The 16,468-nt window shown below is 54.5% G+C and overlaps 1 protein-coding gene across 5 annotated transcripts; it reads left to right on the top strand.

Annotated features, from left to right (window-relative positions):
• The first annotated feature begins 1,887 nt into the window (after positions 1 to 1,887).
• On the top strand, positions 1,888 to 13,692 carry CMKLR1 (chemerin chemokine-like receptor 1). Of its 5 annotated transcripts, none has more exons than XM_017814469.1 (3): positions 1,888 to 2,082; positions 9,262 to 9,386; positions 9,852 to 13,692. In XM_017814469.1, exon 3 carries the CDS (start codon positions 9,908 to 9,910, stop codon positions 10,991 to 10,993), a length of 1,086 nt encoding a protein of 361 aa, XP_017669958.1. In that variant the 5' UTR covers positions 1,888 to 2,082; positions 9,262 to 9,386; positions 9,852 to 9,907; the 3' UTR covers positions 10,994 to 13,692. The 5 variants fall into 5 exon arrangements, with proteins under 5 accessions (XP_017669958.1, XP_017669959.1, XP_017669962.1 ...); XM_017814470.1 differs by having other exon boundaries at positions 1,888 to 2,094; XM_017814473.1 differs by lacking the exon at positions 1,888 to 2,082 and adding an exon at positions 3,537 to 3,855.
• Positions 13,693 to 16,468: the final 2,776 nt, after the last annotated feature.

The following is a 16,468-nucleotide window of genomic DNA, read 5'->3' as shown; positions in this document are numbered from 1 at the left end:
CGCCTGTGCCGGCGGGGTCGGGTCTGCCGGGCTCCGTCTGTGCATCCCGGCTCGGCAGGGAGGAGCTCCGGGGGTTTTAATGAGCCTAAATCAATTTAGAGCTCTAATTGCTTTGCTCGGTGTGGGTGGCATTCGGTGCTCGCCAAGGACGGGGCGGCTGCCAAAGGCTCCGCTGGCTCCGGTGCCCGGAACGGCTGCTCCCCACGGCCGCTCCTGCAGTGCCGGGGTGGTTCTGCTCCAACACCATCCCTGGGAATGGGGCGTTTGTCCTGGTGCAGGCGCTGCTGTCGGCAGTGTTTTGCTGAGCAGGCGATGCCGGAGGGAAACCCCAAACCACAGCCCAGGGCAAATGCTCGGGAGGCGAAGTTAAGTCCCCAGTCAGCGTGTTTTTGTTTCACCATCTTGCTAAGCACAGGGATAAGGGCCTGGGGGAAGGATCCTGCATCCTGCCTGGACCAGGGGAAGGGGCAGGTGCCTGGGAAAGGAGTAGTGCCAGGAGGATAGGTCCTGCCCCAGTGCTGTGGGTGTGCAAAGCTCAGCGTTGCTGGGAACACTGGGACTGTGCCAGCTCTTGGCTCGGGACCCCTGGGTGTTAACATGCCCCAAGATCAGCCCTTGGCAAGGCCACATGCAGGAGCATCTGTGCTCAGTCATTCCCAGCCCCACCACACCCTGCAGTGGTTTTGAGGAGCCCCCAGGTCCCAGCACGTTTCTCACCCCACACAAGGGGATGGTGCCACTCGAAGCTGCCTGGGATGAGCGTCCATTTATGGCACCCTTTGACTCAGGACACACCAAAGGTGATAACATCAATTTGTGGTTAATTCTCTCCCTTGCTGGCTGGATACAGGATGGTTTGTGGCCTTAATTAACCTTAATTAATCACCTGTAATATATGAACTTCTTTCTGCTGGGGAGAGGGTTGAATTGGTTGGGGCAAGCCCAGGGCCAGTGTTGCTTGGGCCTGTGCTGGAGCAAATCCTGCCCCTTCTGCAAGTTGGGAGGGATAGGATGGAGGTGTCACCCCCAAGCTTCCTTGTCTTTCCAAGGTGATGCCTTTGCACCCAAACCCTGCACTGGCTCTTATCCCACTGTGCTGAGCCTGGGACTGGGATGGCTGTAGCTGGAGAGTGCAGGGACTTCGTGGGGAGGGAAGGAATTTTCCCAGTGCCACATCAAATGTGGAGTTATCCAAACCTCCTGCTCCGTGTGGGTGGGGGCTATGCTGCTCAGTGCTCCAAAACTGGGGCCTGCCCCAGAAAACTTCTTGTTTGGGGCCAGGTTTCCCCTGAATCCCATCCCTGCATTCAGCCTTATCCATCCCTCCTGCCTGGGGCAACCCAGTGCCCCTCTCAGCCCGCCCTGTGCCCCCAAAGGACTTTCCTTGCAGGTGTTATTGGGGCTGTGGGGGACTGAGCTGCCACCACAGAGCCCCCGCGGGCTGGGGGGTGCCTGGAAGCAGCTGCAGCATCCTGGTGCTAATGAAATCCATCGGGAAAGCAGCCCCTGAGCAGCAGCAGCGGCGTTTGGGAGCCAGATTTGCCGAGGGGAAGTGACTCAACGTCTTGGAAGGAGTTGGGGGCGGTGGGGGGGGCAGAGGACAGCGGCTGACCCAGGGTGGGGACAGCACGGGGGGGGGGCTGGCAGCCACCTGCCTCCCGCTGGAGGAGCAGCATCCCCGTGGAGCGCTCTGTGCTCTGTTATCCCTCCTTAGGGCGGTGTGATCCCGGCCTGGGGGACGGGACAGGAAAGGAGGCCCCTTGGGAAGCAGTTGTTGCTTCCTCACGCTGGGCCGTGGCAGGATCCGGGCCAGCGTTCCCAGCTCCCGGCGTCACACCCTCTCCCAGCTGTTGCTCGCGGAGCATCCTGCTGCCAAGAAAACCCTGGTGATGGATGCAACCAGGACTCCTTCCCACTCCCCTCGCACTTAAAACCGGCGGGGAGCGGCCCCGTGCCTGCGCCTGATCCTGCCGCACCGGGATCCACCTGGGAATGGGATCCTGCTGCCACCCTGGACACCTTGGGCATCCTGACCTCGTCCTACCCAACAGGGAACAGTGGGAGAGCCTGGCACCACACGAGGTATTTGGAAAGGTGACTGGAAGGCTTGTTGTGGGAATACCGGGAGCACTGGGGTGTGTTACTGGGGGGACTGGGTGTGTTACTGCGGAGTGGATGGGACAGGACCTGCAGCAGAGCGATGGGGAAGACTCAGCCCTTGTGACTCCCCCAGCCCAGGACCACACTTCTCCTGGTTTTTATTACTTTGGGAAGTGAGTGGCATTTTCCACTGTCATGGGGGCACTGCTCCCCCTGGGCAGAGGGGCTGCACCCCAGTGGGGACCTGCCACAGATGCCACAAGTGTGGCACATCCCGCAGTGCTGCTGCCACTGGCACCCTATGGAGCTGCCGTCCCATCCCGGGGGTCCTGGGAGAGAGGGACCCCAGCGTGCCGGTCACAAGCTGCCCAGTTGGCACATCCCCCCTGGTGCAGACGTCTGGAGTTTTGGGTCTCTTCTCCTTTCCCTGCGCTGGCCCCACTGATCTGGCACATCAGCACTTTTCCTCCTGATTCAGCCTCGGGGATGTTGCGACACGGCCCCGTTGTGCAAAGTGGGCCCCGGCCCCAATTCCTCTTTTTCGGCTCCTGTGGGAGCTCAGCCACGTGCACGGGGGTCGTTGTCCCCACCTGCACGGGACATGATGGCTGTGAGCTCCCCCAGGGAATTGCTCTCCGCTGGCATCACCTGCTGATTCCGGGTCATGGCAGTTTTCACGCCCGGCTTTTTTTTTCACAACTGGTTTTCTGGTTGTGCCAGCGGCTCTGAGGAAACTGGGATATCTCCCTTGTGTGTGTCTGAAATCAGAAATCTCATGGATATTTGTGGTGGGAGCAGGGGGTTGCTGTGGTTGAAGTGATGCTCTGGTGCAGGTGCACAGTGCCAGCTTTTGGTCCAGGCATTGGTATCTCCCTCTGGATGGGCTCTCCTGGCTCAGGGCAGGGATTTGTGTCCCTCCAGGCTCAGCCTGATCTGGGTCACCGGATGCACCGTGAGCACCACCAGCAATTCCCACCTCCTCACAGGGTTCAGGTCAGGATGGCCCTTGGCCAGTGATCCTCTGCTTGGGGTCCCACTGCAAACCAGGACAGGCTGATTCATCACTGGGAACACGCTGCTGGATCCCACCTCAACCCAGCTGGACGAACAGCTGGGAACAGGCAGGACCTGGCGAGGCAAGGACACAGTCCCTGTTTTCCATGCATCCCAGGGATGGCTTTTGGTTACTCCACTCCTGCATGTGTAAGGCCAGGAGCATCTCAGGAGTGGGGAAAGGAGATGGGGGTCCTGAGGAACAGGGATGAGGGGCATCCAGGGGTGGAGAAGCCCGAGGGGACCTTCTGGCTGTGCTCAGCAGGAGCAACAAAACCACAGTGAGGGATGGCCAAACCTTTCCTGAGGGGTCCCATGGGGCTCCCAAGCCACTGTGGGCAGCACAGGGTGGTGGATGGGACACGTCACTGAGGGCAGCCACTGCCACATCCCCTCTCGTGTCCGGCTGAACCCATGGTCCGAATCCCACATCCTCCTGCAGAGCTTTGCTTCCCCCTTCCCAGGCTCTCTGTGCCGAGCTGGTTTATCCCACCAGCTGCATGTATTTTCCTCATCTTCCCATTCCCTGTGCATGTCCCCGGAATGAGAAGCTTCCACAATATCCCTGTCAGCTCCAGCTTGGACACCAACTGACCCAACCCTGGGGTCATTTCCATGCCAGCCCTAACGTGGGTATAGAAGCAGGGATGTCTAATCCAGCCTCCAGATGCTGAAAAATCCTTGGGGATTTATCCATCTCAGGTAAACACCTCTGGATTTATATATGTATTAATTTCTTTATTTTTATAGGGATTTGGGAGGAGAGTTTTGCTGTAGATTTGCAACCACTTGAGGCTTTTTGCTCCTCTGTTGTTATAAAGTGGATTTGGGACGGCACAGGATGGTGGGTGGTGAGGACCTCTGGGATCCTTGCTGTCCTCCACCCCAAACCCCATATTTTTCCTAATTTTCCATGAAATCCCCACCTCTTTTGGAGCTGGGCTTTGCAGCCTGTGGTGATAGAAACCCTTAATGGTGGGAAAACTGCATGGAAGGGAGAGGAGCTGGACGTGAATTTGGGGGGGTGATGTCCTTACAGTGTGGCAGTGTCACCTCAGTGGGGACAGGGAGAACAGGGGGGCTTTTCTTTCCCGTGCTGATCAGCATTCAGCTGAGAATGCCAAACACAGCTGCAAGGATGCTCCTGCGGATCCGGGGGGACTTTCTCACTCGAGGGGGCTGATTGTGCTGCCCCATCCGTCCCTCTCACAGTCACGTCTGTCCCCCAGCAGACTTATTTCCTTTTTCTTGCTTTCCTTGTTCTTTGTACCCTCCAAATCCGGAGTGATGTCCCCAAGGCTTTGTCCCCACGCAGCCATGATGAAGCCCAAGCCATGATCAGGGACGTCCCTCCTGGGCTGGTGGGATGTAGCAGGGAGGATGCTGCAAAAAAGGGAGTTTTATTGCTCTTTTTATTGCCTGAAAAGTGCCAGGAGAGCCTTGGATTATTAGAAAAAAAAAAGAGAGGAGATGAAAGAACTTTTATTATCTTGGAAGTCAAGTCATCTTAAGCAGCTCAGAACCACAAACTGCCCTTTTCAAAGAAAATCTTTGCCTGTGTAGGTACAAACGCCCAAGATTTTCCCCTTTAATCCTCAAACCTCCCTAAGAACAGAATGGATGGAGCAAAAGGCTGGGATTTTAGTAACAGGGCGGCTATTAACAACACTTTGTGCCAGGGAAGGATACATTCCTTTGCCTGGATCCTGCTGGAGTTTCACCCTGGCAAGAGCCTTTCATGACCCGATTTTTGAGGTTAAACACCAGTTTCTGCCTGGACTGGGGTGTGTTCCCTATTGAGGTGACCCCATACCATGGCTGGGGGGTATCCATGGGATCCATCCCATCCCGAGCCGTCCCATCCCGCACAGCCCGGCCGGCGCTGCCCAGATAAACACTGACTCATGTTATTCTGTCCCACCCTGGGCACAGCAACTTTTTTAAGGCTGCCTTTTCCAGCTATTCCTTTTTTTCCTGTGCTGTTCACACGGGGCGGGGGATGAAGCCTTAGCTGAGATGTCTGGAGCAGCCGGGAATGCCGAAGGCTGCGAGTCCCGGCTCTGTGCTGGTGAAGCAGGATGTGTCTGAGTGCCGTGGATGCAGGTAGGGATCAGGCTTCCCACCACTCTCAGCCTTGGGGAAGAGCCCCGTGCCTCAGTTTTCCCCATGGGGACTGGCTGTGCCCCTCTCTTTGCACTGGAAACCCCCAGCTCATCAGGAGAGCTTCCAGCCTGGATCCTCACTGGCAGAAGCCTGTGCTCAACCTGCTGCTGCTTCTCCCATGGCATCCTGCATCCCTTTCAGCCTGTTGGAGCAGGACTGAGGGATCAGGGATGGTGGCAGGGCTGGGACCGTGGCCAGGAGCAGCTTTGGGCAGGCCAGGGCTCAGGGTTTTGCACTGGTGAAGTCTAAGCTCCCTTTTGATGGGCTGGTGGTGGATTTACACCCGGGAGTAAATCCCGGTTGGGGCTCCATCCTGGGCATCCCGGTGGGGAGTGGGATGCTGCACAGCATCATCCCTGCAGCAGCTGTTGCCATGGCAATTTCTGGCCAAAATAAGGGAGAGTTGGAGCTGGGTCCCCAGAGTTGCTTTCCCATTCCTTTTGGTGTCTTGCTCCATTGAGCCCTGGCAATTCCCGTGTGGGAGTGGGAGCTGGATCCCGGCAGGGAAGTCCCTCCCATGTAACCCTGGGCTGGAAAAGTGTGGTGCTGAAGGGATGGATGGGGGTGGCTCCAGGTGCCAGCCTGGGATGGGGCCTGCATCCATCTTACCTGGAGCATGAGATCTGGCCCATTGAATCCCTAGGGATGATTGGAATCCAGCCTGCAGGGTGGGACTCAAACTCAACCAGAGCAATCAGCCCACATGAGACTGAGACCCGCATCCACATGTCCCCAGGGACATCCCTGCCCTCCAGGCACATCCAGGACTGCACCAGGGCTCAGTGGGGCCGGTACCAGCAGGTTCAGGGGGATACAGAGATCCTGTTTTGCCCCGTGCCCTTCCCAAAACTCCTCAGCTGAGAGACCGCTTGTTCTCCCAGACATCTGCTGGCAATTCCCCTCTCCCGGGGAGTGGGGCTGTGCCGGGGCTGCGTGGGCAGCTCCTGTGCCTCTCACCCGCCGGAGGAAGTGGGTTGGGGTTTTGGGGTGTGCTGGGAGCTCGGAAGCCGCTGCTGGAAGGAGGGAGGGAAGTGCTCGAAGGAGAAACAGGCGGAGCAGCTGCACGGGAGGGGTGAGCAGAGCCCACCCTGACACCCACCTGCTTCCCAGGGGATTGTTCGTCCTGTCCCCAAGTGTCCCTTGCACCCCGCGGGTGCTGTGGCGGGACAAGCACCAACCCAGGGGCACCCCCAGTTTCCCCAGGGCTGCAGACTCGGCACAAGCAGGTCCCAGCCCGATTTCATTGCATGATGTGGATAAAAGTGTGATGCACTTCGACAGCTCAGGAAGGACTTGATGTGCTCAAAAGCTGCTCTGCTGGTTTGATTTGATTTGCTTCTACTTTTATTCCCGCAACCTGTACCGGTTCCTCCAGTAAAAAGTCTGGCCCGCGGGCACTGAGAGGGCAGGAGGCGGTGCTGGCAGCCTGCCCATCCCTGTAAATCCCGGTGCAGGGCTCTGGCACCGCCTATGCCCGGTGGTCCCTCCTGCCAGGATGCCGAGCATCCCCTGCCCTCCCTGTGTCCCTGGCAGGCGGATCCAGCCGAGCTCCCCCCGTTTCCCCACTCACATCCGTCTCCCGCCCGTCTGGGCTGGCCACGGAAGAGTTTTCGCCCAGAAAAGCTGGATTTGAACATTTTCTGCTGTTCTCTCCGCTTCCTGTTGCCTTCCCAAGAACAACATCCCTGACCTCATCTGCGCGATGCTGCCCATGTGCCGCCCGTCGGGAATCCCAGCCGGCGCCCCGGCTTGGGCTCGGCCTTCCCTGGGTACCAAGACAAATACAGCTGCGGGAATGTCGGACCAAGAGGCTATTTTGGGTAAATCCTGTGCTCATTTTTGTTGAGGTAGGAGGACACAGATGAATAGACTGAAGGGAGAACAGTGGTTTTGGCTCGAGTCGGGAATTTTCATCCTGCAGAGCAGCGATGAAACACTTGTAGTATTATATGTTGTTTTTTTTTTCCCCAGACTTCGGGGTTTTTTACTGTGAGAAATGAGGAGATTTCATGCAGCTGCCCTCTCCATTTTGGGGAGGATTTCAGGGAGGCAGGTGGGAATTTGCTGGATGATTTTCCAGTGGGTTTGGGCTCCCGGTGCCCATCCTGCCCCTGAGCTCTCCAGAGCCATCTGGAACATTCATGGTGGGGTTGGCAGCTGCCTGCCCGCTGCTGTGGGGTTTGGGATTGCTGCTTATGAGCCCTGGAGACAAACCCATCCCGTGCCAAATCCCATGGGAAAATAGAATCCTGATGTTCCTGTTGATCTCTGTCATCCTCATCCCAGCTGGGGACTGAGACCAACCTGATCCCCAACATGGCGGAGCAAAATAAATAGACAAAATAAATAATCTATTAAACAGAGCTTTGGAATGTCTGAAAGTCTTCAGGCTCAGCAGTTAAAAATAATAATGAAAAGGAGATTTTGTGTTAAAAATATATAAGTGGTCACAGTGAGAAGAGGAGCCTGTGAAGCTGAGAAATTGTTCCTGCCCACCTGGAGCAGGGGCTGAACGTGGGGTCTGGATGACCCTGTGGTAGTGAGGGGTGGTGGTCCAGCCCTGGTCATCTCCCATCCCACAGGTGACACCGTGGTGGAACTGGGGGTGGGTGGCATTTTTGGAGGTTTTTCCAGGGTGGTAGAGCAAGTTCTGGGAGCTTTGAGGCTCTCTGGGTGAGGGGTGGTGGGATGGGACAGGATAGGATGGCATGGGATGGGATGCAATGAAGTGGGGTGGGATGGGCTGTGATGCAATGGGGTGTGGTGGGATGGGATGCAATGAAGTGGGACGGGATATGAGGCAATGGGGTGGGGTGGGATGGATGTGTGGTTCTGGGTTCTCCCACCTTTCTTTGGGAAGGTGATGACCTGAAAGCTGCTGTTCCATAAAGTAGCGACTCATTACCCAGGAATATTAACATTAAGAGTCAGTTCTGCTGATTCTGTTCCTTCCACCGGATCATCAACTTTAATTCATGTCTTGACCATCAAGGTTTTGCCAGGACAAGACCTCCTTCCAGCTCCAGCTAATTCCCAAACTTTGCACTAATACCTCATTTATTCTGGCCTCTTATCACGCCCTGGAGTTCAGCAAGTGGGGGGGTGATGGGGTGGGATTTAACCCCTTGGCCAGGAACTTTGCAGCAGCAATGGCAGGAAGGAACAGGAGGAAAAGCCCAGGGAGAAACAATAAGTTCCAACACAAACACCATGGGAATTTCAAAGCAGGGCTGGTGGGAGGGTGACGCTGAGGGGACGTTCGAGGTGAAATGCCTTGGGAACAGGGAGTGTCCCTGGGTGGGCAGAGCCACATCCCTCCTCCAGGACACATCCGGGTGCAATGGTCTGTGCTGGGGCTCACACAGATCCTGCTCCTTCTGCCAAGGCTTGCTCAGACTGGTGGCTTTTGGCTTTAGTTCACTGTGGTGGTTCACAGGGGGTGGTTGAACCTGTTGAACAAGGGCTCCAAGTACCTGCTGGAGACTGGAGTTTGATGATGGCAAATGACACTGTTGGGTATCACAATTAACATTTGGATACACACAGGACAGCAGTTTAATTGGAAAGATAACCATATGAGAGTCCAGGGTGCAAAATAGATAATGCAGGTAATGTACCTCATGCACATTTATGTCTTTATTTATAGTAACGTGGCTGTGGGGTTGATTGTCAGTTCTTTGTGACCACCTACTGATGCTTCTCCTGTTTGGTGCTTGTACTGAGTGTACAGTACAGGATTTCTGTCCTGGGTTACTCCAAAAGCTGGTGAGAGGAGGATAGGACCCCAGCTTCACCAGACTGGTGGCAAGAAGGGTCCCCAGGCCAGCAGAGCCCTCCCAGAGGAGGCTGCACAGGGTTAAATTGCAGCGGCCGAGTCTGTTTCCTCCCTTAATTCCACATTGGAGGGTTAATGGCCTTTGTTTGATCTTGGCTTTAATGTTACAGCTCCGTCCCTAGGCCTGTGTGGAGGGAGCTGCCTTTGTGCTGTGGGACACTGAACCACTGCCTCTTCCCCATCCTGCTGGAGCACGGCCACCACACCAGAGAGGAGAGGAAAGGGGAGGTGAGAGGTGAGACAGTGCTTGGCATCAATGGGGCAAATGGGGAGGCATCAGTGGGGCAAATGGGGAGCTGCCTGCTGGATTTTCAGTCTAATTTACTGCGCACTCAGGAGAAAAAATACAGAAGAGCAATAACGTGTTGCAGATTGGAAGGTCTCAAATAAAGCTGATAATGAGCTGTTAATAAGCGTTATCCTGGATTTTCCGCTGGAAGTAGGCGGGTAATAGACATTTTCTGCAGGATGAGGCTGCAGCCACATCCTGGTGGAGATGAGGGGCTGAATCATGTCCTGATGTCTCAGGGTCAGGGGGTGGGAACTTGGTGAGGAGCTGCAGGAACATCTTTCTTTGGGGCCGGTTGTGGGTTTCCCATGGGATCCCCCACACCTGTGTGCTCCCTGTCCCCTCTTGCCCACGTGTGTCAGGGGGCTGTGACCCTCCCACTGTGACTGACACCATGTGTTTGCCCAGCAGAGAAACATCACCGGCTGGAGATCCTGGGGCTGCCCAGGCCGTGATTTATCCAGATAATGGCCCTTTCCAATTTGTCCAATTTCTTGGATGATGTCGATAACTACAGTGACTACCAGGATTACATCTACGAGGACGTGACCAGTGTGTGGGTAGACCCATCCCACGACCCGAAGGACATTGCAAGGATCCTCTCCGTCATCATCTACACCGTGTCCTGCATACTGGGCATCCTGGGCAATGGCCTCGTCATCGCCATCATCACCCTGAAGATGAAGAAATCAGTCAATGCCGTCTGGTTCCTCAACTTGGCCGTGGCCGACTTCCTCTTCAACATCTTCCTGCCCATAAACATCGCATACACGGCCATGCGCTACAACTGGATCTTCGGCACGGTCATGTGCAAGCTCAACTCCTTCCTCCTCATCCTCAACATGTACACGAGCGTCCTGCTGCTCACCACCATCAGCTTCGACCGCTACATCTCGGTGGTTTTCCCCGTGTGGTCCCAAAACCACCGCTCGACCAACCTGGCGTATTTAGTGTGTTTGATCATCTGGACCATCGGCATCATCATGAGCTGCCCCTCCCTTGTCTTCCGAGACACGGCACAAACCCGAAATTCCGTGATTTGTTTCAGCAACTTCTCCCTCTCCAGGAACAAGTCTTACCAAGCCCTGGCACTGATGAGGCACCGCACGGTGAACATCACCAGGTTCCTCGGCGGGTACATCCTCCCCATAACCATCATCACTTTCTGCTACATCGCCATCGTCTTCAACCTGCGTCGGAACCGCCTGGCCAAGTCCAAAAAGCCCTTCAAGATCATCGTCACCATTATAGTCACCTTCTTCCTCTGCTGGAGTCCCTACCACCTGCTGAACCTGCTGGAGACAGAGCCGGGCATGGTCCCGCCCTCCGTGTTTGAGGTCGGCATCCCCATCACCACGGCCCTCGCTGCCTCCAACAGCTGCATGAACCCTGTGCTCTACGTCTTCATGGGCCAGGACTTCAAGAAGTTTAAGGTCACCATCCTTTCCAGGCTGGTGAATGCCCTCAGTGAGGAGACAGGCCACTCCAGCATCGTTCACAGGAGTTTCTCCAAGATCTCTTCCATGACTGAGAAGGAGACAACAGTGCTCTAAATTCAACCTGGTGCCTTCAGGGGGGACATAGTCCTCTGGTATTGGCCATGCCCTCCACTGGGATGCTGGCCACCACTGTAGTGGTCCCTGATGTGGGATAAGCATGGTCCAACACTGTCCTATAGTCTATTCCTTGACTGGCGTTGCTGCCTGGAGGCTGAAAGAGATTGGAGACCACCACTATGTGCACATGGAGAAGACACAACCACCCTTAATCTTTGTCATTGCAAAGATTGTTGCACCAAACTATTTAAGGAAACACTTCAGGGTGTTCCTGTCTAACCTTTGCACTCTCTGACCTGGGAAGGGCATTCCTGGTGTTTCCAGAGACATTGTGATGGGGTGGGGGACATGTGTGGGAAGGCACCTCCCGAGGTGTGTGGTGGGTGGGCACCACCACAGGTGACACCTGCTATGGCCAAACTGGGGACACTGCTCTCCTATGTCTCTGTTTGGCTACTTGTGTTAAATCCTGAGGTATTTTGGTACAAGTGCAACATGTTTGTAACTGTTGGGAGCACTTTGCACCCCAAGAGGCCCTGGGAAGTGTCCTCATACCAGCTTTGAATATCCCACCTCGATGAACTGGGAAGTCTCAAATGTCTCCTGAGTGATCCAGACCCAGGGGGTGGGGACTGGGCTCGTGCACAGGGTCACTGATGTGGAAAACTGAGAGAAAAAAGAGGGAAAGATCAATTTGAAGTGAGTTTTGAAAACCCTCCCTTTGATGGGCACATTCCACACGGTACATTTTGCAGAGTGATTTGATGTTTGGGACCAGGAGTCCCAGTGATTCCTTGCAAAGGGCCTGATTGGCACCAGGGAATGCATCCAGGGGCTGGGAATGAGCTCCTGCAAAGGACCTGCTCTCCTCTCCTGCATCCAGATGGCTCTGGGAACTGGCTCCATTGACAGCAGCTCCCTGGTGGGACTGATTGGTCCTATGGGATGATTTTCTCTCTTCTAACCAGGCAGCAAGCCCATCTTGGGAGACTCTGCCGCCACACAGCAATCTCTGAGGTGAAGGGTGGGCTGAGCCACTGTCTCCATCCAATTTCACACACAGTTAATTTGGGAGCTCCTTCTCCATTAGGGCTTCTTGACTATGACACCGGTGTCACGCTTATTTATGTGCTGGTTTCTCCGTGTCACCCACAGCCTCTCTCTCCCAGGAAAGTGAGGAGCCCTGGGAGCTGGGTTTGGGCAGCCCCAGTGGCACCAGGGACATTTCAGGAGGTCCCCACAGGAGCTTTGTGCAGGGATTGACACGCTGGCAATTGAAAGTCTGCTCACATGTGCCCACAAAGGCTGAAATATTTATTTATAAAATTTTTTGAAAATCAGAAAATGGAAAAAAACATGAAGAGGCAGCTCCCAGGCAGAAGCAGAGAGCTATTTATGGGCTCCTGGTGGCAGCAGATCGTGCCAGACAGGTACAAACCGAACCACAAAGCCCTGGTAATTGAGCTGCCGCCCTGAGCTGCGGGAACGCTGCGGATCAGAGCGGATGCTGCAGCGGGAGCTGGATTTCAGAGGGATTATCAGGCATCCCCTCCGCCCTGGCACTGCCTCCCTGCTCTGCCTTGATCTGCATAACCTCGTTAGTGTGATGGGGAGAGGGGAACAGCCACACCATAGGAGCTGGATCTATCCTTCCCTGGGATGAGGCTGCCTGCAGCATCCATGCCTTGGGACAGGGATCCTGATGGATCTGGTGTGTTTGGATGCGGTTTTGGTGCTGCTGATGGTGTGAGTTGTGCTAGGGCAAGTTTGTCCCCAAAGCCAGGGCAGGGGGGTGACTGGATCCTTCCCACCACTGTGGATCCAGTCTGCTAAAAGTGGGAAATTTATCCTGAAAATTAAGAATATCCTGCCTGAGCCCCGAAGGGAAATGCAGCATGGGATGAGGTTTATAAAGGAAATGAATGGGAAATTAACATAAAATTAGTGACTTCAATTGTTGGATGCTGCTCTTACTACACAGGGGGCTGTAGGACATGCAGCACCTGGCTCCAGGTGTTTCCATATCTCCTGGGAGTTGGGAATTAGCTGCTTCCCCAGGGAGCAATGCCACATTCTTGGCCCGCACCATGTCCTGTGGGCAAGCCCAGGGCTACTCCCAGCCCAAATCCACATGTTTTTTTCCCCTAAAACCAGTGCACAATCCATAACCATGGCAGATGCTGGAGCAGGGATGCTCCTCACTAATTTTGGTGGCTAGATTTTGCAAGCCCATCTATTATTTCTGCAAACAGCTTTCCAAAAAAACCACAGTGACTTGGTACTTAACCTGGGGTTAAATCATCACTATAATGACAGCTTGGGAATCCCAAGTTTCCCAAATGTTTGAGTTCATCCTTGTAGTTGTTTACTTATTTAATAAAAGAACCTGTTTTCCATACAAATACCCTGGTATGTGCTGAAGATCATTACATGGAGTGGGAAGGATCCCAGGGTTTTCCACTGAGCAGTCACTTCCCAGTGTCATTTCCTGATCCCTGCTATTGAATTTGGAATTGTCGAAGTGGTCAGGAGCAGAGGGGTTGCAGGGCTGGGGCTTGAGCGACTGAGATGGGAGTGTGGTGCTCTGAGCCTCTTGGATGGGAAATGTCCCAAAGATGTTCTCTGGAGGATTCCCACTTTAATTTGTCCCTGAAAAGACCAAATGGGTCTTTAGGGGAAAAAAAACCGTGTCTGTGTGTAAAAAGCAGCTGGAAGAGCATAATGTCCACATGTGGATCCCTGTTGGATCACATCCAGAAAATGCTCTGTTATTCCAAATTGAATGAGAAATTATTAGTGCCACTGATGAGTTGGTCCCTGTGTGGGATCTGTCTGTGGGATCTCCCTCCATCCCCCCCAGCAAGGGCTGCTTCTCCATCACCTCCTGTACCCCATGACCCCTCAGCTCCCACTCCCCCCAGTCCTCGAGGCTGTTTTGGGGGGACAGGGAAGCAGGGAAGGGGTTGGTTCCTGCTTCCCATTGGGCTCCAGGTGCTCCATCCCAGCATCCACCAGACACCAGCATTGCTGCTCCATCCCCTCCTGCTGCTGGTTCTCCCCATGCTGGCAGGGTTTGGGGTGAGGATGGGGAGAAAAAAAGGGAAAAATGCACTGAGTTTTTGCAGCTGGACCCTGTAACCTCCCAGATTTTGAAGAAGCCAGGAAATAACGATAAATCCCCAGGGAATATAAGTGATTCCTGTTCCCGTGTCACCCACTGATCACAGCAAACAGATCACAAAGAGAACATTAAAAATGTATATATATATATAAACAGGACAAAAATATTCCTCCTAAAACTTCAGCAGCTCAAGCCCCTTCAGCCAAGTTTTTTCTTCCCTTTTTGGCAGAGTGGCAAAGAAAAGCAGCTCAATATTATCCCAGTTCCTCTGATATTGCCTAAATCCTGCAGGAGCAGGAATCTCACAGGGTGCTGGAGATGTATCCTGTCAGCTTTCCTTTTTTTTTTTTTTTTTGCAGTGCTGGTTATTTTGTTCATGGAGGGGAGGAGGCTCAGGTTGCCATGTTGGTGAGGGGAAGGTCCAATATATTAAACTGAGGATCCTTGGATGCATCCCAGTGACCCTGGTCCCCCTGGGCCGCTCAGATGGAGATGTCCTTAGCTATGAATTAATGAAGTCCTCTATGAATTAACGAAGTGCTCTTGATTAGTGACAGCAGGAGGTTAATGACCAGCTCCAGGGGGACGTGCACAAACTGGAATTAACATCCAGGGAAGGGGCTCAGTGGGGGCTGCAGCTCCAGGGCTGGTGTCCCAGCTCTGTGCTGGCCTGAGTGTGACCACCCAGCCCCTTTGGGGGCTGAAATTGGTGAAATTGGTAATTAGGGGTGCAGAGGGTTTAGTATCTCAGAGTTTAGGGGTGAGTGGGATGCAGAGCCACCACCGACCCCGTTAAAGCTGCAGTTAAGGCAGCTGTGGGGATCATGAGCTTAGGGTAGGTCAGGGCCTGTGGGGGAAGAGCAGCAGGTTTTGGAGCTGGGACACCAACCCCCATCCCAGGACCCTCATCCCAAGCCCTGGGACTCAAACCTTCAGCCCAGGACCCTCATCCTCATCCCAGGACCGCAATCTCCAGTGCCCCCATCCCCAGCCCTGGGACATCCCAGGAACCCCCTGACCCTCAGCCCAGAACCCCCCATTCACAACCCTGTGACCCCCCCCTGTTCCCCAGCCATCCCACCCCTCCCTACCCCATGATCCCATGGTGCTGAGGAGCTCAGCACACCCAGACCCCGATGCTTTTGCAGCCCACCAGGAGCCTGGGCAGGACCAGTCCTCACGGAGCACATCCCAAACCTACCTCATACCTTTCCATGTCCTCTTCCCACCCCTCCAAACCTAGGGCTGGGTCTCATTCCATGTGAGAAATGATGGGAATACTCCAATCCCATTTCTGTGGAGCACATTACCGGCCTTAATGACGGCTCTTTTTCACTTGGCTGTCACGGCCCTGAAATAAAGCCATGCTTTACCTCACCCATAAATCACTCCTTTATTTGGAGCTGGAATTAAATTAAAAAAAAAAAAAAGAAATAAACATGTTACCCTCTCCCTTTCCTCAGAGCCAGGCAGGTTGGAGCCATGTTTAAATAATCTCTGCTGTATTCAGGCAGATTGTCAGCTGTAAATTTGGGGGAAAACAGCAAAGCTGATAAATAAGCATGTTGGGTTCATCAGTGATGGATGTTGCTGCTCTCGGATTTATGACACATTTCCCCATTAAGGGGCTTTTGTGACAGTGCTGCTGGGTGGTGCTGCTGAGGGGGGTGATTTCCCTCTCATTTAAACACAGCAGGAACTTCATGGGATTTAATTTGGGAGGAAGGGGAGCCCCTTCCTTCCGAGCTGCTCTGAGCCCCCCAGCATCACTGGGGTCATTGCCCAGAACCTCCTGAATTCACCCCAGAGGGGCTTCTACTGCCTTTGATGAGGGAGGGACCCCCAACCTGAGCTGCTCTGGTCATCATCTCCAGAATCATCTCTTGTACCACAAGGACCACTGAGCACAAACCCCCTCCCGGGGGCATTGCAGGTGATTCTGGTGCAGCCGCTGTTGCAGGGACCGCTGAGCACAAAACCCACACAGAACTGGGGGAAATGCAGGCGGTTTTGGTGCAGCCGCCGTTGCCACAGCAACCGCTGAGAAACCCATCCAGCCCAGGAGGGAGGATGCTGCAGCCTCCGCCAGCGCAGGACCGGGAGGGAGGGAAACACTCCCAGGGATGAGAGATTGATGGAAATAGATGATTTTCAGTGCAGGAATCCAGGGAGGGGGGTCAGGATCCCCCCAACCCCACGTGGGGCCGGGCGAGATGGCTGTGCCCACCCAGGGATTGCTCAGGGCTCGCTGGGGCTGAGTCAAGCAGAAAGATTCCCTGCTTTTCCAGTCCTCATGGAAAGGCTGAGTGTTGCCTACCCCGGGCTAATGGCATTACAGAGGCAGCCGAGCA

This window comes from Lepidothrix coronata, unplaced genomic scaffold, assembly GCF_001604755.1.
Source record: "Lepidothrix coronata isolate B3197 unplaced genomic scaffold, Lepidothrix_coronata-1.0 Scaffold44, whole genome shotgun sequence".
Taxonomy (NCBI): Eukaryota; Metazoa; Chordata; class Aves; order Passeriformes; family Pipridae; genus Lepidothrix; species Lepidothrix coronata.
The sequence above is the reverse complement of the archived record's forward strand: the minus strand, read 5'-3'. Positions and strand labels throughout refer to the sequence as shown.

Bases quoted from the DNA above. Each gene is read 5' to 3' on its own strand.
- CMKLR1 (XM_017814469.1), top strand. From the start codon at position 9,908: ATGGCCCTTTCCAATTTGTCCAATTTCTTGGATGATGTCGATAACTAC.